Below are 26610 nucleotides of genomic sequence, written 5' to 3'. Positions count from 1 at the left end.
AATGATCACATGCACATGCACATAAAAAAAAAATAAAGTTCAAAAACACATCAACAATCAGTTATTTTGTATATAACTCTTCTTTCATGGACATACCATCTATTTCACTATTACATACATGACAACTCTTCAACTTGAGTGAATCAGACATTAAACAAACATTTAAATATCTTGTAGTACTTATTTAACTGAAATGACAACGTGTGCTGGGGATAGATTTAAATGTGAAAACAAACAATGTGCAAATGAATAAAGTGATAACTTCACAAGCATTTTTATTTGATAGCGTCTACCGTGACTCAGAAAGAGTTTTGTTTTGAGAGGTTGCAGGAAGCCTTTTCCTGCTTCTAAACAGCAGCTCCCCCGAGGATTTCACTGTTCTGTTCAGAGCCTTGACCCTTTCTTGCTCTGATTCCTTGTAAAAAAAACAACTTTTCAGCAGATATTAGTACCTGCAGGAAATTCCAGGAGTCGGGGATGGAAATCTCATGACAGTTGGTTTTTTGGGGGCTTTTTTTTTTCTGTTAGAGAATTATAGTTAAGTACAACAATGCAGCACATAGTCACGCTGGTTTGGGATCAATATAATGCATCTAAGAAGAGGAAGAAGTTGCAAACAGGTAATGTCAAGTCCAGAAGTCAGACCCTTGTGAAGATGGACAGTTGAACCAGGGAATTTAACTTGCTTTCTGTGATGGCAGCATGAGTGCAAAAACGTACACTTAGATACATTTAGAGCAGCATACAGTATGCCCACCATCAGGCTTGCATCTTATTTAGTCAATTTATTGTTCAACAAAACAGTGCAAAAACACTTTCTGCTCACATTACAAAGGCACGGCTGGGACCACTTTAGCCTGAACGCAGTCTTGAACCGGGTGGACAATTTTTAAACAAAAAGTGCAACAAAGACAAGCTTGTGCTGTCTGCAAGTGTTTGTAGGATGAATGGGGAAAATACTAACTGAAAAATGTAATCTCAGTATCCTCAAAGCAAGAAGGACTTTTAAGTAGTTAACAAGGGATGGCAACATTACAAAATGATTAGAAAAAAATTTGCTTTAATGCCTTAATGTTTTTTGGAATGTGTTGCAGGCCTAAAGTGCAAAAGTGGATGGATACCAAAAAATGTAATTGAGTTGAAGAGAAAGAAAAACATGAAATATCCTCACCCCACACTTTATGCAAAGAAATAAAATCCAAGTAAATCCGTAAATCCAAGAAGGACTCAATTTCTTTAAAATTTGATTTTCTTTATTGTCCCAACTTTTTTGATCTGGGCTTGAAAACGGAACATAAAATCCCCTCTTTATCCCTCATGCTGTGGAGGGGAACTGTGAAAAAGTATGCAACAAAAGTATCCACTTACAGCCCACAGAGGATAATAATTCTGAGATGATACACCTTGAATGAATAATAAAGAAAAATGATTTGTCTTTAGGATCTTACTTAGACTTAGTACCAACCACACACACAACTTAGCAGAACAACGTAAGGACATTTGTGTTTGGTAGATTAGTAGTATTTCTTTGTTGTAACAATACTTCCTGGCAATAAAACTTATACTGGTATTTCTCTTTTAAATGGTGAGACGAGCAGCAGAGATGCGTTAGTGGGTTGCATTCATGAAAAATGTGCCAAATCTTCTCTACCAATGCCAAACAACTTTGATTCTTTTTTTTTTTTTTATCCCCATTTTTTCCCCATTTGTCACCCAGTGCTCCTACCTAAGTCATTCCCGAGCATTGCTCACCCTCTACCAACCCCGAGAGGGCCCTGCACTGAGCTCAAGTCTCCTCCTTGAGGAGTAAACCGGCCCTTCTTTTCACCATTTAAAAGGGAAATAGCGGTATAAGTTTTATTGCCAGGAAACAACATATATTAGCAATTTACCAAATTGTCAATTTAACAAACAGGAGCCTCAGCAGCGTGTGCAAGAAGAACCATACACAGCCACAACAGCCTGGCTCCTCCTCCTCCTCATGCTGGCCACACACTGCTGTGGGATGGCATCCCATTCTTCAACCAGCATTTGTCGCAACTCAGCCAGGGCGGTTGTGTTGTTCACTCTAGTACGAACACCACAGCAAAGCTGATACCACAAGTGTTAAATGGGGTTGAAGTCAGAACTGCTGGCAGGCTGTTCCATCCTCACCAGTCCCACATTGTGGAGGTAGTCAAACCCCACTTTGGGGGGGAGCATTGTCATCTTGGAGGATGGAGTTCAGTCTCAGACTGTGGAGATATGAGATTGCCACTGGTTACAGAATCTCATTTTGATATCTCTCTGCACTGAGATTGCATCCGCTGATGATGAGACTCGTTTTTCCAGTGAGGGAAATGCCGCTCCACGCCATCACACTGCCTCCATCAAAAGATGTTACTCTATCAGTGCAGACATCAGCATGGCGTTCTTCACATCTTCTCCACACTTTGACCCTATGATCCAACTGCTGGAGGCAGAATCTGGACTCATGGCTGAACATAACGTTCCTCCATATGTTCAGCTTCTAGGGCACATGTTGCAGACACCAGCGCAAGACTTAATAGCAGTTAACAATACATCTGCTGATGCACAAACTTGGACACATCATCAGTGTTGTATCCTGGACTCACTGGGTGTTTCGGGTCTTGCAGCAGACATCCTCATCCGGGCGACCCGGCCGAGGTGATCAAGTCTCGGCCTGCTCAGGAGTAAAATAACTTGTTTGGCATTGGCAGAGAAGATTTGGCAAATTATTCATGGGCACAACCCACAAACTCAGCTCTGCTGCTCATCCCACAAATGCCTGTTCCTTACGAATAGCAGAGCTAGATAGTTTTTACAAGAATAGTTCTGTTTGTGGTTCTGGGAACATTTATCATGTTTTGTTGCTGTTTTCCTTTTTCCACATCTTCTCATTGTTGTTTGAGTGCGCACACATCCCGACCACCAACAGGGCGACACTTTAACACTAAATCACGAACATCTTCTCTTCTGATCCCTTTTCAAGTCAAATTACAGCCTTTCCCCATATGGAAGCAAAATGCTGCTTTATTCTGAAAATAAAAAAGCGTTATTGCTAATCCATTTTTAATTTGAATTATGGTGCAGAATTACTTCCATATTCCCTCTCCCCCAAATATCCCATATAAATTCAAAGTAAAAATCCTTCTCTAATTGAAATCTGTGCAAAGACAACATGATGTAATGCATTTGTTATTTTCTGAAAAAATATGTTTGTTTTGACATTAAAAGGAAATGCCGGTGAAGACTAGAAATGTACCACTCCTACTTTTGTTCTAGAAGAGACACTCAAGAGGAGATCATCCTCTATGATTTGCTGTGTTGACAAAATGTTTAGTAATTTTAAAAATTTAGGACCAAATTCTGTTCCTGGAAAAATAATTTTCAACATGTTTCAGTTTCACGCACTCTCATCTGGGACCCTGAAGCTTATCGAGCGGGTATAGATAATGGATGGATGGATGTTTTGATTTACATTTTACAGCATCACAAACTCCTTGCATCAGTCTGTTTTTCATTTAGTGATTGCAACACAAGAGTGAGGAAGTTTATCATGAACATATCCAGGAAAATCAGATAATACGTGTGGGAAACAGAACTCCAGCCCATCCGAGACCACTAAACTTGCCAGTAAACTATATTTAAGGTTAAGATAGAAGCAGAGCTGGCACATAAATGTTTACACCTGCATACGGGAGCTGATGAACAACCAACTTGACAGTTATATAATGATACATTTCTACAGGATTTGCTCAGTGTTTGCTGCATCAACACTTGTCTGTGAGGAGCTTTGGTTTAATGTATATATGTATAGTTCAGTTTTGGTTCCACAGTTTCTTTCAAAATTCAGGACACGTATGGATACAAAAAACAAAGTAGAGCAGAAGTGTAAGCAGTATTGGGGGTAAGGGGGGTCTTTGTGGGACTCGAGTTACACCTCGACACATCTTGCTCACACATCAGAGGGGGCGTAGCAAAGAGTGAGTCGAGACTATAAGAGTGTAGAGCTGCACTGGAAAGAAACATTTCCCCTTGTGAGCAGGTAAGATTTTTTGCATGTTTGTGCAGCAAAGCCCTCGTGGTTCTTTTTGCTTTAGCACTTCTGATTTTGCAAACTTGTTGTTACTGTATGTCTTCCAAGTTTAATGCAGTGTCAGAGGCAAGTCCAGAGAGGGGAGTCTAATGCCAAAATGTACAATATGCCAGACAGATTACAGGAAAACAACAGTCAGAAAGATTGAGAAAGAACAGCTGGACACAGCTTGAGACCAGACAGATTAAAACATTATTTTTTTTATCAGGGGTCAAAACCTTTTTCTTGCACAACTGGACAGATGGGGGAGTTTGTGATGATAAATATTTCACCAGTGTCTTTTATGGTCAAAGAGGGAGGCGTTAGACTCTGCTTTTTGCTTTGCGTTCTTCCCATTTCTTCTATTCAATCTGCTACTGTTTCTGCAGTGAGAAACTCCAGCGACAGCAGCCATGAAGTTTCGCGCTCTTGTCTTCCTTCTGCTCTTCACCTGCATGTACCTGAGTGTAGCACAAGGTAAGTGGAGGACAGTGGACTAGATTGCACTAAAATATGTTATTGATTTTTTTATTCATGATTAAAACCTTATGTAAGTCATTTTAATGTCATTGAGGGGTTTATTATAGGACTGGGGACTGTGTCTTGCACTGTTTTGCCTAAACATTGTCCTTAAATGACAGAGATGTAGTCACCCTGTGAGAAAATTCCCTCTTTGAATGGGCATAAAATACTCTCCTTAACTACTCTATGTGATTTGACTTCACGCCAAACCAGGATCTGCTGAGACTTGCTGTCACAGATCAGTTTGATGTGACAGCAGAAGTGAAAAACACAAACGAACTCACTTTGCGGTGATTATGTGAAGTCATAAAAACTTTCCTAACAGCCAAAAGTTTTAAAGGATTAATCATTTTTAATGCATCAGTAAAGAAACTGTTCTTGTAAACTAATTCAGTTTATGAAGGAAAACAGCCTGAAGCCATTTGGCTGCAGCTCAAAGCTCACAACATTTATGCTGGAATTATCAACGCAGATCACCCCCAGCTTAATGCTTAACCCAGATATTTTGGGGTATTTTAAAGAGTTTTGTTGGGAGCAGCGAGGATCCACGCATCACTGTGGCAGGCAATTGATGGATCAAATACAAACATGTTCATTGATTATTTTGTTCTGACAGTGGATTCGTTCACTGACTGAGTGAACACAGTGCATACACATTACGCACTGGTGTTTTAGCTCAATAGTTATATAAACTTAACTTGTGCACAGGAAACCGCAACTCATCAGCATGGATAGAACACACAGGCAGTGATGATGACAGCCAGGTCCAGATAGGTGACGCGTGCTCAGCAGTGAAAGTGGGAACTTGTGAGCACGTGTGTGCATAATGCACATACAGGGATAAAAATGACATTTGTTTTCTTCATTTTTGTTTTTGTTTATTAGAAACTTGCGCTACAGTACCAAAGAGAATCTTTTGGGGGGGTAATTCTCAGACCATGACTGCAAAGATACTACTTAAATACCCTTTTGTATGATTAATGGAAAATGAATTAATAAATAAATAACACACAGCGAGAAATTGCTTAACAGTAAGTGCTTCTCAGACTGGGCCATGAACGGCTGTCGCTGTAAATAATCTTTAAAAACTATGGGGGGAACTTCATTCTTCTTTCAAGGGGGGAATTTCAGAAAAATCCTGGATGTTACATCCAGAATCACTTTTTTTTTTTAACTTTAAACCAGGTCATCTCACCTTAACTTCTTTTTTTTGTGGGGTTTTTTTCCTCTCTATCTCTCGTCCTCCAGGCTCGTTTGACAACTGCTGCCTCGGCTACGTTAAAGAGTTTGGAAAAAGGATGAAGAAAAACATTGTCGATTACAGGATTCAGGAAACAGATGGGGACTGCAACATCAGAGCTGTTGTGTGAGTAACAATCTTTAACCGAGCCTTTTGTTTTTCTGGGTTGTTGAACCTGGCAAAGACTTTTAGGAAAAATCATCAACCTGCTTACAAAGCCAGAAACCAGTCCGAGCTTAAATTAGTTCTGTTTAAACGTAGGCGTGGGACCTTCTGAAGTAAGCTTTACAACATTAGGTACTGGTTCTGTAATGTGTCTGTAATACGCAGGTTTACGATGAAGAAGAGGCGTCCACCAACCAAGGTCTGGACTCTCTGTGCCAACCCTATGGACGGTTGGGTCCAGGACCAGATCAAGAATCTCAAAAGGAAAGCACGGAACTAGGTAAAAAGTTGCACAACGTGCTTTCGCAATCCCCCACATGCAACCTCAATTATTCTTCATTTCATTTTTAAAAATATGTGTCTTTGCAGGCAAGAAAGCAGCAAGAAGAGAAGAGAAGAGAGCGGTTGTTTCACCTCCCTGTGGGGATCCATATATCATCATTAACCAGATGAATTGTGTTTCACTTGATTAGACATTTCCTGTTGCTCCAAATCTTAAATCATGTACTCAGTCCTTTATAACACAATCATACTGTACTCTCAAAGTTGTAGCCAGTATAAACAACATTTATATGAGCCGCCAACACAATACTGTTCACCCATCTGTGATGTGTAAGAAAACTGCAAGAAATGAGCCACTCTTTGGCAGCTTTAAATGTGTGTAAATATATAAATATATATATATATGTGTGGCCCTTGTGTAGAAAAGAAAAAACAAAAAAACAAAATTCACCTTAGTGATAAGCTGAGTCTTTTTTTATACAACAGACTTCCATATTTTTGTATTAGCACTCTCATTGTACTTTGTGGTTTCCTCAGTGAAATAAAGAATTAATGGAAACTAAAACTGGTGTCTTTAATAGGTAATGGTTAAAAGATAAGATAAATATATATATATATATATATATATATATGTATATATATTTTTTTTTTTTTTTAATGAAAAAACTGCACACATCAGTCTGTTTTAAGCCAGTTCAGCGCTGATCTGGCGAGCCAGTTGTTGATAAATGTGAAAGAAAGAAAGCACACTCAGTTTTGGCTCAGTAATCTCTTTTGGATTTTTGGCATCAACACGATCAACATCAACTAACTGCATGATCCGTCTGTCAACATCATAAAATGAGGTTCTCACGATAATTGTCCCGTGACACACAGATCCAGTTTTTCTTGGCTTGATGATAACACTGATGGTGGCGTTAGAAGTAGATTACTTTCTCAGACCTTCAGTCCAGTGTGGTGGATTAAATTCCTTCTAAACTCTTGATGTTTGTATTTTAAACTTCTAGCAGATGCTTCCTGGCAGTGCACTACTCCCTTTAATGTCTTTCCAATGTCAGGCCTGTGGACAACGTCTCCAGTCCTGAATGGAGCTTCATATGAACTGATTCAGGATGCAAGTGTTGGCCATTGAATGTTGACACGGGTGACCTTTTTGGCGTAAGATTCCATCTGCCAAAAAAAAACTACCAAAGTAAAAAAAAAAAAAATATCTGTCTCGTGTTGTGTACACTTTTTATGGAAGTGTCTTTAAGGCCTTGTGGGATGATTGCAGCAGGAAAACTGGCTTCCCGGCACATGTCAGCACTAAAAACGGACATGAATGATCGTAAACCTGCTTCATAAATCAAATAAAACATTGCACAACAGTTGTGGTCGAGGATCCAGCTCCACATTACTGACTACAGAGGTCACTTTTTTCATGTTCCAAGGGACTTTCATCCTAAAACCTCAGTCCTGATTCAGACACAGATTCTGATTCGGACACTTCTTCAGAAAAACATTAAATATAACAATTTGGTATACTTCAATAAATATTTTAATAAAAAGCAAATGTCCTTCAGTACTAACATTAAACTTTTCTTCTCACTGCATCTTTTTGACGGATCATACAACTTTAATAACTTTCTATTTCTGTATAAAACAAAATTCTCTAATAAACTGTATTTTATTGATCCAAATTAACTATTAAACCCTCCGGTTGTATCGCTGGAAAAAGTTCCCCAAACCTGAAAACAGATTTTGTGATAAGTGAACCTCGTGGAGCTGCATTTTTCTCACATGACAAGGCTGGATTTCTTTTTCTTTTGATGTTATTTCAAACTGTGAAGCATCAACAGATGTTTTAAAGCACAGTGAAGGTTTGTAAATTTTTGGTAAATTTTGCTTTTACGGACTAACATTTTGAACGTTGATCCGTCCATCATTTTTCACAGGCCGGTCTTTGTATTTTCAGAGATTTTTACATAACTGGTGAAAAACCCGACTGAATGAATCTGGGGTTTTGTAGCAGCTGGAGGTCTTGAACCCACTGGGGGTTTCTGTTTTCTCCTGTTGTTGTTTCGGCCCCGATTCGTCTGGAGTGTCTAGCTGTTTGAAGACGTTTTGACATTTCACGCATGTTTCATCTGTTGGCAAGGACGTTATTCATCCACCAGAACATGATGGATAGATTGTGTAATATCCACAGATGCCATCAGTAACTTTAGGGCTTCATAGTGGTATATGGGCTAAGATTGCAACTATATATATATATATATATATATATATATATATATATATATATATATATATATATATATATATATATATATATATATATATATATATATATATATATATATATATATATATATATTTTTTTTTTTTTATCTTTTCGCTTCATGTGTGCTTCTATAATATGCAAAAATTCCTACAACATACGTGCCAAAGATTTTCTGTTGCTGTCATCTGTTTGCAGATACAGTTTTCCAGAATGTAGAAGAGACTTAAAAAAAAAATAAATCATCTTCATCACCTTGACTTTTTGACAAGCCCTTCCGATGTGCAGGTTTAACCTGTTGTGAGCTGTTCTTATGCAATTTGTATGTCTTTCTGCTGGCTATACAACTAATTGCCCCACGTGTCCACGTTGCAGCTGCATGTGTTATGATTTTATGTCAGCTTTTGGTTTCAATCAGCTCATTAAACATATAGAAGTCATTTTTTTAAAGCATCATAAGCAGGAAACAGCTTTCCAGATCAACATCAGGCAGTGTTCATTTAAGGCTCAAGGCCGAGAGAGATGGGTTTTCTTCTCTGGAAGTCAGATGCTCGTGTGTTGCAACTTGCGAAACATTAATGGCAAAATGGCAAAACTTAAGCTTTTCCTGGTGTTTTCTTTTTGCACTTTTACATATGATTTAATCGTCGGTCTCATTGATAATTTTTGGATTTCTGTGTATTTGGTTCAGGATGAAACAATTTTGTGTTATTTAAATACCGAACAATTAATTCATGTGTGACTAAAGTCCTGGAGTCCACACAGCTCACAGCGCCAGAGCCGTCATTCAGAAACTGAATCACATTTGCAAAGTTGTCGTCGGTTGGTAAATTTGTGGGGGTCCTTCCAAGCGCTCTGCCAACAGCCCTGCTCTAAATGCACTCACTGTTGTCAGCCTGCTTCAGTAGCGCCTGTAGTCAGGAGCAAGTTGGTCTCTCATGCTGAAACTGTGAGTATCCCCCAAACAAATCAGTGGGTTCAAATGGGGTTACATACTTTAGTGGGTGAGTAATCAGCATGAAAACAAAGGCAAATTCAAGTCAGAACAACTCTGGATTCAGAACAATGAGCCAGACTGTGAAAGAAATCGCTTCACCACTCGTGTCACACAGAGCGGTGTTTAAAGCAGTTACCACAGTCTCAGTTGATTGTGTTTTTGTTCCAGATCACTGCTGTGAAAATCATAACTGTGATGATGTTGAGCACATTCAAAGATATGATGAGTGCCCGAAGGCCTGAAGGTGTTCCTCTCTGTCTCCTCTGTGCCAGTCAGTAAAATTTATGTGGGAATCATCTTGTTTTATGAGAACTAATCGCAGAGAGACAAGCTCGCTCTTGCTGCAGGGGAGCGCTACTTGACAGAGTCTCACTTTTGTCAGTCTTTTGGGCATTAATCTCAGTCAATGAGTTTATATATCCAACAGGTTCAGATTAAGAAGGATAGAGCAACTGGTTATGCACTGATTAATACAAACTAGAGGGCCAAATAAATAACTTTTTGTTTGTATGAAAGAGGAAACATTGATTTTTTTGATTTTTTTTTATCATGCTTTGGGATAAGAGTGAAACTTTCTGGCGAGAAAATCAGGATGAAGTTGGATCATAAACTGGTGAAAGGGAGATGAACATCTTAACAAGGATGTGTAAAAATAATGAAAATACAATTCACTGACTAACATACAAAAACTATTTCATCTCCATCAGATGGTGTCATGGCTTCTGGAGGAAAAATGTTCATGTGAAAACCTTCTACAACTCTACAACAAATATTTTTCTGATACCGATTATGGGATTTTGATACTTGACCCACTGAACTATATTTCCAGTATTTCATTCTTTGTTCATCGTCACTCATGATCCATTAACCTGAGTTGAACTTTTTTCTAAATTTGTATAACCACAAAACCCAAATAATGATTCATCGACAGTAGCTGCTGCATGTGTTACATTAATCACTTTAATAGTTTCCTGGCCATAAGAAATGCTTATTTCAGCAACTTATAGATAAATTAATGTTACGTGGAACATTAAGAGTAACTGGTTTAGTGAAAACCTTCGTAGAAAGGGACATTAGTTATTATTTGAGAACAAATAGTATTGAGAAAGACTCTTAAATAAACAACATGCCGCTACTTGTTCTTAGCACTTTAATGTCATTCTTCTGCACATTTCTGTGTGAACGGGAGGTGCGGGTTCTGCACTTTATTGCGAAATATAAAGTTGTGTAAGCGTCAATGATTGAGATTGCCACTATAACGGAGCAGATGCATGCAGGCACAAGCAGAATTGGCCATGAACTGTGAGTTTACAGTAATCACAAAAAAGTGACACCAGGTTCAGAGACAGTAAGGAACGTTCAAGGACCAATCACAGAGTAGAGGTATGTGGAAACCAAAGGGACAGTTGTGTGGATTAAGAGCTCAGATATCAAAGTTTTAATTCATATTTGGAGGGAAAAAGGGATGAACATCTCAAATGAACCGACAAATAGTTAAATACACAATTACATCATATCTCAGTCTCAGCTCATTTACTGAAAGTGCTGGGAATTACTCCAAAACCACTTTATGAGGAATGGCTGAAATATAAACGTTGGCTTACTCCTCCCACCTGCTGTTGGAAGGAGAGATTCAGCGGATGTCCAGATGAGGGAATGGTTTAGTTTTTACTTTCAGTCGACTTTTGATGCATGAATTCCTCCTCAGTTATGGCTACACTACATAGTTCGACAATATAAATGAAGCATTCATCAGTGTTTTCCTCAAACAAAAGCAAACAACATTTATCAAACACAAGATCACTACACTAGTCTAGGATTTTGCAAGACATGAAATAATGTTTGCATTCCAGATGTTCCTCACTGCTTGTGTTATTGTAAGGAAAGGTTCTGCTTGAACCACCGAAAGATGTGCATCGAACGGAAGCACTTCAGGCACCAGCTGGGTTTCAGACTCACAAAATCACTTCAGAAATATCAGCACACTGAGTTTTTTGTTCCCTGGTCCTACTTTCATACATATAATGTATGGGATTGTACACTTTTGGTATAATCTTCTTTTCTCTGGGCATGTTTTGTCCCGTAAGTTAATTTCTGTTGGACCAAGCATGTTCTCAGTGTCCCCTGTGTCTGGATTACCTGTGGCTTACCTGAGCAGCCTGGATTACTTCAGACGCTTTCAGTTCTGACTAAGAGGGATTGGAAGATGCTGATGGCCATTTAGAGATTGATTGCGTCAGTACGATGTTGTTGGTGATGTAACAGGTATCTATAGATATGTAATAGAAAGCTGCAGACACACCTGCTACTTTGACCCACATGTGACGTGATGCTGAAGTGATTTTGGAGCCTAAAGTGACTGAATGATCATCTGTCAACGAGGTGACACACGAGCATGAGATGAAGTGACTGTGTAGACACAACTGTAGCAGTCCAATGCAGTTATTTGTGGTTATAATATAGCACAGACGGTGGAGGGAATATGTCTAGCAGATGCTTCAGACCACTTGTTTGAACACAAATCCTCAGGGTGAAGCATTGAATATCCCACTGCCTCCACCGACCTCTTCTTCTGGACCCGGTGGAGCAGGATTCGGTAAGTCCCCGTCAGTGGGCTTCTGCAGTCTAAGCAAAGATTGTTCTGGAAGTGATTTGTCACAAGACCTAAAGTTGACAGCAAACTTTTCACCTCATCCTCCTCCACACCCAGAGTCTGATTTGTCTGGCCGAAGTGGGCCGGGGACTTTGGCAAAAGCTCGTACGGGCGAGGGTAGTCAATCCCTTTCAGCCAAGTACTGGTTGTAATCTGTGTGACAGAGGAGCGATCTGCAGGCACAATCCTCAGCATGCCCTTAATGACCAGCTGACAGGGGTCAGGCACATACGCGGGGATGCTGTAAGCCCCCTGCATGATGCAACGCTTCAGCCTCCCCAGGTTGTCTCCGAAGAAGGGTAAAGTCGCCGTCACCATGAAGTACAAGAGAATTCCTAAAGCCCAGATGTCCGTGTAGCATCCAACGTAACCTTTCTGTTTGAAAAGTTCAGGAGCAGCGTAGGGTGGAGAGCCACAGAAGCTGGTGAGGAGGTCACTTGGGCTGGATTCTGTGCTGAAGCCAAAGTCTCCGACCTTGATGCAATACGTGGTGGTGTAGAAGATGTTCTCGGGCTTGAGGTCTCTGTGGATGATGTTGCTGTCATGCTGGAAAATCAGACAAAGATGGACAGGTTAAGTCAAAATTTCTTGTTGTGACTTTTGAAATGGTATCAACCCATCCCCAAACAACGAGGAAAAGGACCTCGTCTCTCTGCAGACATACCGTATTTTCTGGACTATAAGCCGCTACTTTTTTCATAGGTTTTGAACCATGCGGCTTATACAAAGGTGCGGCTATTCTGGCGATTTTTCTTCCACCGCAGATAAATAGATCAATAAATACTGGTTATTTTCTTTTGGTTCTGTCCCGTTTTAATCAGCTGTTAAATCAGTTGCTGCCGTGTTAAAAGACACCGTTAGGAAAGGATCTATTTAGGTACATACATGTACATAATTTACAGTTCAAAATCCTTCTGTACATGTAGTAAATATCTAATCTAACAACATAAATATCTGCGGCTTGCATATCTTTTTTTTTTTTAAATAGAGCGGATGCGGCTCATATACAGATGCGGCTTGTATATCTTTTTTAAATTATTTTTTTTTAAATAGAGTGGATGCGGTTTATATACAGGTGCGGCTTATAGTCCAGAAAATACGTAGTTATAGTTATGAAAAGCAAAACATTGCTTAATTTCACACAATTCTGCTAATGGAACCCCCTTAAAGTCTGATGTTGGCACTTCAAAAGAGAAGCAACTAAACAAGAATCCCGTGTTTTATTCTTCTTTCATTGTTTATGGAATCCTTTAAGTTTATTTTTTTAGTGCAATATTTCCATCAGCATCTTCATATTCTATGTCAGATGTTTTACACTCCTCTAACTCTTTTTCACCACTTCCAGGTTTAAGAAATTCCACATCTAGTACTCATAGCCTACATGCTGAGCAGCTGAGTATTGTCTTTTTACATTTCTAGAAACCACAAAGACAAGGAGATGTTCTCCCGTCTCATTACGTTGTCATCAATCAGTGCTGTTGCTCACAACGTCAGATAGATGATGAGGACCAGAATGCAAGAGCTTGGGAGGGAAGGGAATCGAAAAAGTCCTTTATTGCATAGAAATAGCTGGAAATCCAAGAGCCAGAAACATGAGAAGAACAGCCTGGACATGGGGGGGAGTACAGGGAGCAAGACGGGAAATAAGAAAAAATGGAAGGAATGTCAGAGAAGCATGGACCCCCAACACACACACACACACACACACACAAAAGAAAAAAAAACTGCCAAGAGAAGTGAAGACAAAAGGCTACATAAACTCCAGAAAGCACCCGGGTTAAAAAGAAACAGATGGGGACAATTAGGACAGAAAGGCCTGATAAAGGGCGTCAAAACTGATGACACAGACGGGAAAGTGCTTAAAATGAAACAGGAACTAAAGCAACCTACTTTTTATAAACCCGATAAGCAAAGAAGAGCAAATCAACGTGACTAAAATATGAACAAAAAGGGAAATTTTGAAATTCTCAGAAAAAAAGACAACCCCCCCCCAAAACCATGCTCTTTGCTGCTCCTCATAACCGGCTCTGAAGGATCGAGTTACTCAGTTACTCAACCATTGCTTCAAACCCCAAATACACTCCTGCATAGCAGAGTTTGCCACTGCATGTTTACTTTTTTGCGGCCACATTTTCAGTTTAAGTACTGCTGGACTTCACAGCAGAATTTAGAGCCGTTCTGTCCCTTTTCTCTAAGTATATTTCTCGTCTCGTATTTTCTCCTGTCAGTTTGTCTGCAGTGGATATAAAAGCAATAACTGTCGGAATTTTCACGTGGAAAAATCAGATCATGTATATGTGAAACATATTGGGCACTCAAAATGATTAAAGTTAGTTTCCTGCGAGTCTACAAATGAGTAAGGAATAAGCCAATTATCCGTGCGTGCTGCAGTGTCATGTGAAGGAAAGGAGGATTAACAGCAACACTGAAGCTCACCATGTGTTTAACAGCAGAGATGACTTGTGCAAAGACCAGCTTTGCTTCCAGGTCATTTAGCTTCCCCCTGGTGGTTATTCGAGAGAACAGGTCGCCGCCGCTGCCATACTCCATCACCAGATACTGCTTCCTGTGGGTCTCGATCACCTCGTAAAGACGCACAATGTTGGGGTGGCTCAGCTTCTCCATGCAGCTGATCTCTGAGGCAGTCGTAGGCTGTCTCTTTTTATCCACACGCTGCTTTTCCACTATTTTAACGGCGACTCTCTCTGTGGTAGAAGAGGAAAGATGGATTTAGAGAGACTTTGATGAAGTGAAAGGTTAAAACGATGACAGAGACTCAATTAAACAGAGAAAGAAGAAACTGTGGAATGTGGCATATTTATGATTTGCAAGATTCCACAAAATGAAAAATTGGTTTTGGCAACCAATTAAATTGGAGGGTCTTTGTAGCATAATTCCCTGGTAAAACAGAAATGAGCCAGAGAACTGACCTCTTGTTCACATGCACACAGGGTTATTTCAACATAGAATAAATTCACATGGGACTGGAGAAGATTTGTAGCCCCCAGAGGGATGTTTTTTAAGGATATTAGCTTTTTTCTGCTGAAACAAAAATAATGAAGATGCAATTTTTCCTATTTACAATAGCAATCCTTTTATGAGCACAAAGGAAAGCAAAAGTGCGGTTTTCCAGATGAGAAAGACAAAAATGTCACATGTGAAAAGTCAATATGGTATCAGAATGAAACCTCATAACACATGTTTCCGTACCTTGCGTTAAGGCGTGGATGCCCAGCTTCACTGTGGAGAAGTTTCCCTCTCCAATCTGTCCGCGGAGCTCATAAAAACCAACCCTTCGGCCCAGCATCAGCTCATTGACGATCTTCTCGTTGTGGGCCATGTCATAGACGACCTTTTCAAATGGAGTCTGCTTGATTCTCTCTGCTTCGGTCAGCTGTGGGACGGCACGTGCGGCGGGAGAGCACACTGGCGTGGCTGGTTTTGCCACCTTTAGTGACTCGTCTTTGGGTGTCTTGCTCTTTTTCTGCTTCGGCCATAGCCGTGCTTTGATGCCTTGAAGGTTTCATGGAGAAAAAAAAAGTACAAAAGCAATTTAGACTCACTGTAGACATAAGGCCACAACTCCTAATTATTGGTGGAAATGCATTTATTTACGCGGAGGAAGAAATGAAATTGCTCTTGTTGGAGGAAATATTTGATACAAAACCTTCTGTTGTAGGTATTTTATCTCTGCCACTTTTTATTTGTGGATTCGTGGACCCGGTGCTCCTTATGTATGAAAAGAGAAGCGTTCATTGATATTGTGCCTTATAACCCAGTGTGCCTAATGGTCTGCAAAATACAGTATATAGAGTTAAATCAACAGCACAGCCTCTTCACATCTCTGCTCAATGGTACGAGGTACGAGTGTCAAATGTAGGATCTCTGGACTTAGAAAGTGCTTCTGTCTTCAGAGAATGAGACTGAGTAACAGAGCTGAACTGGACCTCTTCCCATGGCCCCCTTCCAGGTGTACCAGGCTCTATTTTATTACACAAACCATGTTAGCTTTAAGACTGCTCCATATATATTTTTTAGTGTATTATAATTGTCTTTAAGTGACTTGCCTGGTGGGACATCCTACAACTACAGTATGTGATACATACAGAACGAGAACCAGACTACGGTTGTATCAACAAAAGACCAAAGGTCCAAAACCGCATGTAATGGACCAGAAACATCAGTGAATGACGATTCTCATTTTTGGATTAAAACCTTTTGCTTTAAGGTGTTATTAGAGGTTCTGCACCCATCTTGTTGTTTTGAGTTGTGGTCACGGCATAGAGCTCAGTCCCAGCCTGTTGTGACTGGTCCGGTATGTTCTGTTCCAGAGGAAAATGATTTGACTGGAAGAAGTACCAAACCCTTTCAGGAGATGATTTTAGCAAACTGAATGGATGCGGCGGGCCAGGCTATATATTACTGTCCTTTATTTGAATTTTTTCATATTTTCATAGGTCCCATAGGACTTCTTTTTTTTTTAGATGTGCTATAATTCTAAGATAAATGATTCTAATGCTGTCAACTTTATCAGCATTAGCTCCCCCGCTTCTACCGTATTTGACAAATGCAACACGTCTGTGCTTTCATAACTGTTATTGTAGACAGACTCTTGACCTATCAGTTCTGTCTTTATCATGTCGTTTGGATTGTGTTAAATCACCTAAAACATGCATGTCTCATTTTAGATAATGAACAAAAGACGGATGTGTTGACTTTTCCTGTTCTTTTCTGTTACTGGAAGTTCATCTTATGACTTGCATCCAAGTATTAAAATTCAGCGTTTATTACACACATTTGACAATATTTCTTTGTGTTATACAGGAAACTGTTGATGATAGGAGGATTAAGTTAAGAGCCATAACAACAGGGTCATTTGACAGCTCGTATATCTCTACAAAAGACTATTAAAAACTCTTTATGGTTTCAGGCACACAATGCCCCATATACAGATTAATGACACTGTGCCACCTCCTGATGTCAGCGGGTTAAATTCAGCTGATGGCTGACGACTTTCCCAGAACTGTTCGGATTAGAGACTCCTTTTAGACTGAGTATTAGTGGCTCACTTCGCACACCAGGACGCTGTTTATAGGATACTCAGACAAGCTAAATATTACTTAAAAAAGCCGCCAAAATGATGTCAAAGTTGTAAAAGACCACCGAGATCTAAAGTTTGGCCAAAGTAGTCCTGATAAGAACCACAAGGAAATATTAAATTACTTTCTTCTAGCTTGTCTTTTTGATAACTTATTCCCTTACCTATTTTAAGAAACAATTATATCGTTGCTCATTTCTTTTTGACTAATGTAATAATGTAATTATTGTGAAAAGCAGTTGTTGGATAAGAATGGAAAGCCACTAACAATTTCCACAGCTCAAAACCGTCTGTTTTATATTTTGTTCATATATACTACAAAAAAGTATAACTGCAAATGGGATTGTTTCCAGCTGTCAATCATCTATGGTTCAAATTTAAACAAGCTAGACGGGTCACATAAGAAAAATATAGGAATCATTTACCTGGGAGTTGTGGTTCCTTCATGTCTGTCCCTGCTGAAGCTCTAACACCTGACTGGCCAAACACGTGAATGGAGCTTCAGAGGACTAAATCACTCCTCACAATCCTATTAATACAGTGTATTAGCGGACTAATCATGATGTCCTGCAGCACAAACTGACCCCACAGAAGTGCTGAAATCATACTTTCAAAGACTAACGCAATCATGTTCATGAACATATTGTGTATTTGTTAGAGATTAAGAACAGTTGAATAAAATAACTAGGCTAAACAGCACTGACACGGATGTTTGTGCAATATATACTGTATATATATATATATATATATATATATATATATATATATATATATATATATATATATATATATATATATATATATATATATATATATGTCAAGTAACGAAGTACAAATACTTTGTTACCGTAGAAATTTTGGTTATACTTCACTGGAGTAATTTGTGGTTGTTTCAGATGTTCTTGTCCAGTTTTGTTCTTACATCCGTTCCCTCAGATTCCTGCAACTAAACTTGGATGTACATTCCAATAAAGGTTAGGATAAATGATAACATGCCTCTGAAGTTTGACTTTTTGCACCATTACAATACTTATAGGCAACTAGTCATCATATCTCCTGCTCTCTGAAACACATGTTAATGCTCAATAGTACACATATATGGTTCTTTAATATATTTGCATTATACTAAGATACATTCATTTTCAATGGCTTTTGTCCTTAATGGCTTTTTCCCCCTTACATTATTTTTACCTTTATACTTTAAGTAGTTTTGAAACCAGTACTTTTATACTTTTACTTGAGTAAAAAACTTGAGTTGATACTTCAACTAGTATTTTTAAACTCTAGTATCTATACTTCTACCTGAGTAATGAATGTGAATACTTTGACACCTCTGTATATATATATATATATATATATATATATATATATATATATATATATATATATATATATATATATATATATATATATATATATATATATATATATATATATATATATATATATATATATGGTCAGATATGCCACTCTACCAGTTTGAAGGTCTCACTTCTCACTTCTGAGTGTTCCAACTATTGGCACCAATGTTGCCATCACCTTTCACATCTTTTGTATTTGTTCCTCCACCCCTCTGTATTTTTCCAGCTTCTCTTTTCCTTCCTCTTAATGTTGCTGTCACTTGGGATTGTTATGTCTATCAATATTGCTTTGTTCTGGAGTTACCTATCACGATATCTGTTGGTTAGTCATTTCCGGTTTATTTAGAAGTCTCACAGGCTCTTCACTTTTGCCATTCAAGCGTATTTTCAATTTTCCTAAGGGAGCCTCCCAAAGGGATGAATGAAGGAGTCTATCTATCTATTTATCTAGCTTGCCTAACGTGTCAATATCACTGCCATATATCCTGATGAGGTGGATAATAGAGTCAAGGTCTAGTTTGTTTTGGGAAAACAGCTTGATTACATTCATGCAGAGGAGATGGCTGATGGTTGCTTCACTTTGGAACTTCTGTATCATTTAGCCTCTTTGCAATGATCTGGCTGAGAGGGTTTAGCCTTAACCCTCTCAGCTTTAGCAATGTGTTTATCATCGCTAAAGCTGATGAACCCATTGCTAAAATACACACACACACACGTATATATATATATATATATTTCATCCAAACTTGAGATGAGCCAGCGTACTGTCCTATGAGTTAGGCACATGATGTGGCTGGGGATTTATCGGGCTTGGGATCAATCTGGCAACCCTCTGGTTAGTGGGAAACCAACCATGCCACTGCCACCCTATGCCACGGCAATGCAGGACGAAGTATAATGCAAAACAGTTTTGCTTCGTACATTTTGAATGGAACAGCTGCAATAGCTTAGAAACCAAAAGTGGGAAAGTATAGAAAATTTAGGATAGAAGTATATCATGTCTGAAAGCAGATAAAAAAATTACTATAGGGGCCTTCACCTTTCTAGTTCAATTCACTTCCCCTTCACTTAAAAGCAGAAAAACAAGTCGTTTTCAGCTTAATTGAAGCCAGAAAACTCAGAAAAGTTCACAGCACACAACTGACCCAACAGGATCACTTACAGGTTACCTATCTTGCGCAAACTGCAGGGTACTTATTCTCAGTGTTAGTTTTCACCACATCCCTAGCACTTGGTGGAGGCCAATATTGATGTAGAGTGAATTTTTGCAGCAAGAGATAGCACTTACATCAATAAAGCACAATTCCATCTCAGAAAAGTTGCTCTATATCTACCACAGTGGTAGCCTGGAAATGTAGAGGTACCGCTGGCAGATTTAAATTTACTTTGCAGGTACATCCTACATCTTTCTAAACCTGGCTCTGGTCTATCAGGCTGCCACAGCGGGTCGTTTTCAGCATGTTTTCACTGCCCTCTAAAGGACACATTCTGAACTGACTTGTGTTCATTTTTTTCTATGTTTAATTTGCAAGAAACTTTACAAAGTTGAAAGAAAAGAAAAATAATCTCATAATTGTTGACAAATAACAGATAATAAATGCCACGTATATACAACACCACAACAATCCAGGTATCGTTATAATGATACCTGGCAGGCACCAAAAGTAATGACAAGATGTATAAAGAGTCTGTTGTGAAACAATCACAGGATAAAACTAAGTAAGATAAGTAGAGATACATATTGAAGAAAAGCAAATACAGTAATAGAAAGTAAATTAATCTAGGGAAAAGAAACTTAAATTGAAATGATGACTGGCAATGACATTTTTAGTTATGAATATGACTAAATATCCAACTTATTATTATTATGTGCAATAATAATAATAATAATAATAATAACAACAACAAAAACAACAACAACAACAACAACAACAATAATAATAATAATAATAATAATCACAATCATTCGCTGTAACAATGCACCTTTCAATAACCATGTCTACCTCATACTGCTCCATCTTTCACATTTTTAAAATTGTATATATGTTAATAAGAGCTCTCATTTGTCTATTTACTGTACCGTGAGTGAAAATAACCGAGTCAAATTCCCTGTCTTGTTTGACCTGACTTGGCCAAATAAACATGATTCTGATTCTGATTCTGAACTGTTTCCTTAACTGGAATATTACAGATCACAGCAGCATCATTGCATTTATGCAGAGACAGAATTTCACATTTGGACAAATTTAGTTTTAAACCTGATGCCTTTGAAAATGTGTTAAGCAGAGTTAGGCAATTTATATTTATCCTTTAAAAAAATAGTTACCATTTGTTTTGTAATTTTTTTCTCAATAAAGATAATTAAAAAAAAATGTAATCTACAAGCGTTTACTCCTGACTGACCAATCACCGAGCAGGATTGGTTGGCGGGTCCGGAGCTGACCAATCAGCAAACAGCGCCTACCAACCAGACCGGAAGCACATGCTGGCGCGCTGCTGCTGGTGTTGTTATCTTCCGTGACATGTAACAACACACATTATTATTGTGGGTTTTTGTTTATATAACTTAGCAGCAAAATATCAGTGAATGGCAGCGACGGTGGCGACGCCTGCCACTCCCGCGGAGCTAGTGCCGGAGCGGTGCGGGAGCGAGGAGGAGGCCCGCGGGGAGCCGGAGGACGGCGCTCCGCCGCCGGCGGCCCCCGGCCGGCCGTCCAGGCTGCCGCTGGCCCGCATCAAAGCCCTGATGAAAACCGACCCGGACGTGTCGCTGGCCAGCCAGGAGTCCGTGTTCATCATCGCTAAAGCCACGGTAAAGTGACTGCGTGATAGTTAAGCCTGATTCATGGTTCCGCGTTAAATCGATGCAGAGCTTACGCCGTAGGTCTGCGTTGGTGTAACGTGGAACCATAAATCAGCCTTCATCAGATTACCATGCTGTCACAATATCACGTTTTCTTGTTTCATTGCTGCTGACTACTTTGTTGAGGGTTTCTAATTTGATATATTGATATGTATGATAAGTATCTTCAGTGGCGTCAATTCAGTGGAAGCTAAGGTATGGCAAGGTTACGAGTCACAGAACTTAACTAGAATATCAATCAACACGTCCAGCAAATACTCATCACAGAAGTCTATGTAGCTTATCTGTGTGGTCAAGAAAATTGGAACTTTTTCAAATGCAGTCTCGCTCACTGCAAAAACTCAAAATCTTACCAGGAATATTTGTCTTATTTCTAGTTAAAATGTCTCATTTTTAGTCAAAAAATCTCATTACACTTAAAACAAGAGTTATCACCAGAAAAATAACTTATTTGACCATTTTCACCTGTTTCAAGTAAATTTTCACTTGAAATGAGTAGAAAAATCTGCCAGTGGGACAAGATTTATCTTCTCATTACAAGCAAAAAAATATTGTTCCACTGGCAGATTTTTCTACTTATTTTAAGTGAAAATCTACTTGAAACAGGTGAAAATGGTTGTTTTCGAGTCTTAAATGTAATGAGATTTTTTTTTACTAAAAATTAGACATTTTAACTAGAAATAAGACAAATATTCTTGTTAAGATTTTCAGTTTTTGCAGTGTATAATAACTAGTGAAATCGATCATGTTGTTCTGATTTGCATGTGTAGTTATTCTATATGTATTAAGTAATAGAATAATCAATACACATAGACACAGAGTAATTCCATAAATGTATTTAAAAAACAAACATTTACATTTTCCCTAGAAGCCAAGGTGTGGCGGGCGGCTGCCATACTATGGCATACCCAACTGACGCCCCTGTTGCTGCAGACTACTTTGTTGAGGGTTTCTAATTTGATATATTGATATGTATGATAAGTATCTTACGACGGAGTAATAAAGTCGTAATTTATGAGAATAAGGTTGTAATATTACGAGAATATAATTTATGAAAACTAACAGGAAGAGCATCTTCTCCCTGTGTTAAAATGAGGAATATTGAGCATCTTGTGAAGTTATATATATATATATATATATATATATATATATATATATATATATATATTAGGGCTGTTCGATTTTGCCCAAAAATAAAATCTCGATTTTTTTTTTCTCTCAAAATCCAATTTTCAATTACGATTATTTTGTGAATTGACAAAAGGCAAAGAAATGATTTCAAATATGCTGTTTTTTTATTGAACATTTGCCCCATTGGGCTTTAAGTGCAAACTTTGCTCTTATTAAACCAAAAATGAATGAATAAAGTGCAAAACTCTGTAAAATAAGTAGAAAAAAAGTTTAAAAAAATATAATAAAATATAAAGTTTTATCTCTGAAAAACAAAATCAGCAAATCAGCACTTGCAAACATACAGTAAGTTATATTTCCAATTAAATAAAACAAGACATTTTCTAATTAAACTAAACTGGGTCTTTGCATGCTAAATAATAATGCAACCCATGAAGGAGGTAGAGGTGTGTAATGTCAGTCATTACATTTGCTATTCACATTTGCAAGTTTTTTGCAAGGAACACGAGCCGGTCTACCCGGTGGCATGTTACAACGCCCCCTCCTACACTAAAGAGCCTCTCCCATGGGGCACTTGTCGCAGGTATTGAGAGGTATTTCCATCAATCATTAATATGGTATCAATCATTAATATGTGTGCAGACAAGGTAAAAAAAATAAATAAATAAATAAAAAAAACGATGTTAGGGCCAATCGATTAATCGAACAGCCCTAACATATATATATATATATATATATATATATATATATATATATATATATATATTTACAATATATTTAATATTACGACTTTATTCTCATATTATTATGACTTTATTCTCGTAATTTCCTTTTTTTTTGTCTTAGTTTGGCCCTAATACTCCGTCGTAGTATCTTCAGTTGTATTTTTTTTTTATTTATTTATTTAACCTTTATTTAACCGGGGAGTTCCCATTGAGATTAAAAACCTATTTTCCGAGGGAGACCTGGCCAAGATAGGCAGCAGCAATTACAACGCATAGTTACACAGTTACAAATGACAGATAAAAATACAATTAAAATAAAATTGGAAAAAAAAGTAAGCAAATCACAAAAAACAGGTACATGTAATGGAATCGGCCTCAAGTATTTTTAATTTAGATTTAAAAGTACTCAAAGAAATTAACCCTGTTAGCCTCCAGTCATTTTGTAATGTGTTCCAGGTCGAAGGAGCAGAATAAACAAAGGCTCTTTTACCCAGTTCAGTACGGGCAAAAGGAGCAGAAAGCAACAGGTAGTCTTGTGAACGGAACGAGTAAGAACCAGGACTTCTCTGTACAATCAAGGAGCAGATGTAAGAAGGCAGCAGACCAAGCATGGCCTTAGATATAAAAGTATAGCAATGGCTGAGCCTTCGGGTGGCCAGAGAAGACCATCCAACCTGAGAGTATAACTCACAGTGATGTGTCAATGGTTACTATTTGTAATGAACCTCAGGGAAGCAGAATATGCAGTATCGATCATATGAAGACATTTAGCAGAAGCATTCATGTACGGTACAAAATATCTCCATAATCTAGTACTGGTAAAAAGGTAGCTGCAACAAGTCGCTTCTTAGCATTGGAAAAACACAGCTTATTTCGAAAGTAAAAACCCAATTTTATCCTCAGCTTCTTCACAAGTGTCTCTATATGCTGCTTAAAAGTGACTCAAAGTGAATCATCGATCCAGACACCTAGGTATTTATTGAAATATATGATAAGTATCTTCAGTTGTTGTAGCAGTATTACATATTTAAAACATTTTTTTTTGTTTTTTATTTTTTATTTAGATGAAACCTCACCAAACGTAATGACTCAAATCAAACTTAATTTATACAGTTTACATGGAGGGAATCACAGAGAGCCGTATGGATGTATGGACCCCACCACAGTCTACAGACCTCTCAATGCACAGCAGTGGAGTTAAAAACTAAAAAGTACCAACAATATAAGCATAAATAAATATATAAAATAAACAAATAATGGATCCTAATAATACTGTTAAAATGTAACAGAAATAGACAAGTAAATAAATAAGATATTAGCAATAAATAACAGCAAAATGTGTTGGCTGAAAATCTAAGAGGGTCTAAAACACGATTAAAAACAAAGGGAACATTAGTTAAAAGCCAGATTTAAAAAGGTAGGTCTTGAGACTGTGTTTAAAAACATGAATTCTGTCTGCAGCCCTCAGGTTCTGCGGTTGTAAACTGGGGTGTAGTGTTGGGAAGCAACATCACCAGGGGGTCTTGTACTGACAAAAAGACCTAAACTGTGACCATTTAAACAAATCATTTATTTTAGACAATGTAAAATATTTATGATAATGTAATCAAGTTAAGTAGTGTGTTTGAACCAAGCATGTTATTAACTGTATATAAATAATTTGTATTCTTCATTTTTTATGTTTCTCCTAGGAGTTGTTTGTTGAGATGATTGCCAAAGATGCTCTGGTGTACGCTCAGCAAGGCAAGAGGAAAACATTACAAAGAAAAGACTTAGGTAAGGAGAGTAAAGATACATGTAATCAATCCATTATCTATACTTCTTCCTATTCAGGGGTCAATCTTCGTAATGTTGTTTGCTAATCGAGTCACTGTGGTTATAACTGGTTTCCTTTTCTTTGGCTAAAGGCCGATAACTCACCATACTGTCTTCTTTCTAGATTGAAACTTTTAAAAGTGATGAGTAGTGTCAAATAAAATGAGATTTTCTGTTTCTAAACTGAACCCTGCCCCATATCTGGTTAACTTTTATTGTGGTGTTTTATTTTGAAATTCCTCTGCTCTATACCACTCTTAAGCTTGACTTCATGCCAGCTCGATTTACTGTGTATAAATTGATACATTGGGGAAGGAGGGGAGTTGTCTGCCCTGAAACCACACCCACAACTAACTCCGCCGGCCGGAGCTTCTGCCATTTGTCCGTAGCGGTGTATCGCGTCATTCAGGCAGCCAATCAGCACAGTGCCTCATTATCATAGCCCCGCCCACTCAGAATCCCGCATAGATAATGAGGTTACAGAATGGGAAGATAAAGACATGGCTCAGAGGCTGAATTTCTAATTTATTTAGAAAAAACAATCAAAAGCTTGTTTTTAAGACATTCAAGGCCTGTTTAAAATAGGTATTAGATGCCATAATAGGTCCCCTTTAAAGTGCATGTAACATGTTTTTGTAAACAGGGTTGAGGATGATGTTGGATTAATGTTGTAAAAATATTTAACCCTGTATGTTTTTCTTTCTTTGTACTCCACAGACAATGCAATAGAGGCCATCGATGAATTTGCCTTTCTCGAAGGTAAGCTTAGTAAAAAAAAAAACCTCAGGATCTTATATGGACATTTATCCAGTGTTCAGTTGTTTTCTTCAAAGCATTCTCATGCATGTTTTTTAGATAATTGGTGCAATTAATCGAGTGCCTTTTGCAGTAGATCATATTGCAATAACTATTTTCTCTCCAGGCACACTAGACTAAAGACTGCTTCAATGGTCCAATCAGCTCCCTGAATATCTGCATCCATCCAACAGGCGCTTCTACCAGGTCACAATCACTGTGGGGAACCTCCTAGTATTTTTCTAAAAGAAACGTATTAACATCACATTGGTGATGTTCATTAATGCTTTTTATACAAAATGCAGTTAAGGCTTTTTTCTTAACTATGAAGATATCAGTGGAAATGTGTAAAATTCTTTGTAAATATTTGTTAAATGCTGTAGTACAATAAAATAAATGTGTTTTGAGCAGCCGAACTTTGTTAGAACAAAATCTCTGTTAAACTACATTTTGTCTAAGATTGTCTGACTCTGAATCGCAGAATTTGAACAGTTGATCAGGAAAACTATGATTCATAAAGCTCAGTGGTTTTAATTAAATTATATTTTATTTATATAGTGTTTACAACACAAGTTGTCTCTGGGTGCTTTCCAGAGACCCAGAACATGACCCAGAGCAATTATTA

At 38.1% G+C, this 26610-nt stretch overlaps 3 protein-coding genes across 3 annotated transcripts; 2 read left to right on the top strand and 1 right to left on the bottom strand.

The window, feature by feature from the left end:
- Window positions 1-4398: 4398 nt before the first annotated feature.
- ccl25b (chemokine (C-C motif) ligand 25b) lies at window positions 4399-6852 on the top strand. The gene is made up of 4 exons (XM_061737138.1): window positions 4399-4555; window positions 5849-5966; window positions 6171-6285; window positions 6375-6852. The coding sequence occupies exons 1-3, from the start codon at window positions 4492-4494 to the stop codon at window positions 6283-6285; spliced, it is 297 nt and encodes a 98-aa protein (XP_061593122.1). The 5' UTR covers window positions 4399-4491; the 3' UTR covers window positions 6375-6852.
- A 3598-nt stretch (window positions 6853-10450) lies between these two features.
- Window positions 10451-17764, bottom strand: LOC133457798 (serine/threonine-protein kinase NIM1). The gene is made up of 4 exons (XM_061737137.1): window positions 17721-17764; window positions 15408-15710; window positions 14634-14902; window positions 10451-12743 (listed from the first exon to the last, which is right to left on the bottom strand). The coding sequence occupies exons 1-4, from the start codon at window positions 17740-17742 to the stop codon at window positions 11997-11999; spliced, it is 1341 nt and encodes a 446-aa protein (XP_061593121.1). The 5' UTR covers window positions 17743-17764; the 3' UTR covers window positions 10451-11996.
- A 3359-nt stretch (window positions 17765-21123) lies between these two features.
- Window positions 21124-26391, top strand: pole4 (polymerase (DNA-directed), epsilon 4, accessory subunit). Its single transcript, XM_061737135.1, has 4 exons — window positions 21124-21468; window positions 25067-25151; window positions 25908-25949; window positions 26113-26391. Exons 1-4 carry the CDS (start codon window positions 21244-21246, stop codon window positions 26124-26126), a joined length of 366 nt encoding a protein of 121 aa, XP_061593119.1. The 5' UTR covers window positions 21124-21243; the 3' UTR covers window positions 26127-26391.
- The last annotated feature ends 219 nt before the right edge of the window (window positions 26392-26610 follow it).

The sequence above is a fragment of the Cololabis saira genome, chromosome 13, assembly GCF_033807715.1.
Source record: "Cololabis saira isolate AMF1-May2022 chromosome 13, fColSai1.1, whole genome shotgun sequence".
Lineage (NCBI taxonomy): Eukaryota > Metazoa > Chordata > Actinopteri > Beloniformes > Belonidae > Cololabis > Cololabis saira.
The sequence above is the reverse complement of the archived record's forward strand: the minus strand, read 5'-3'. Positions and strand labels throughout refer to the sequence as shown.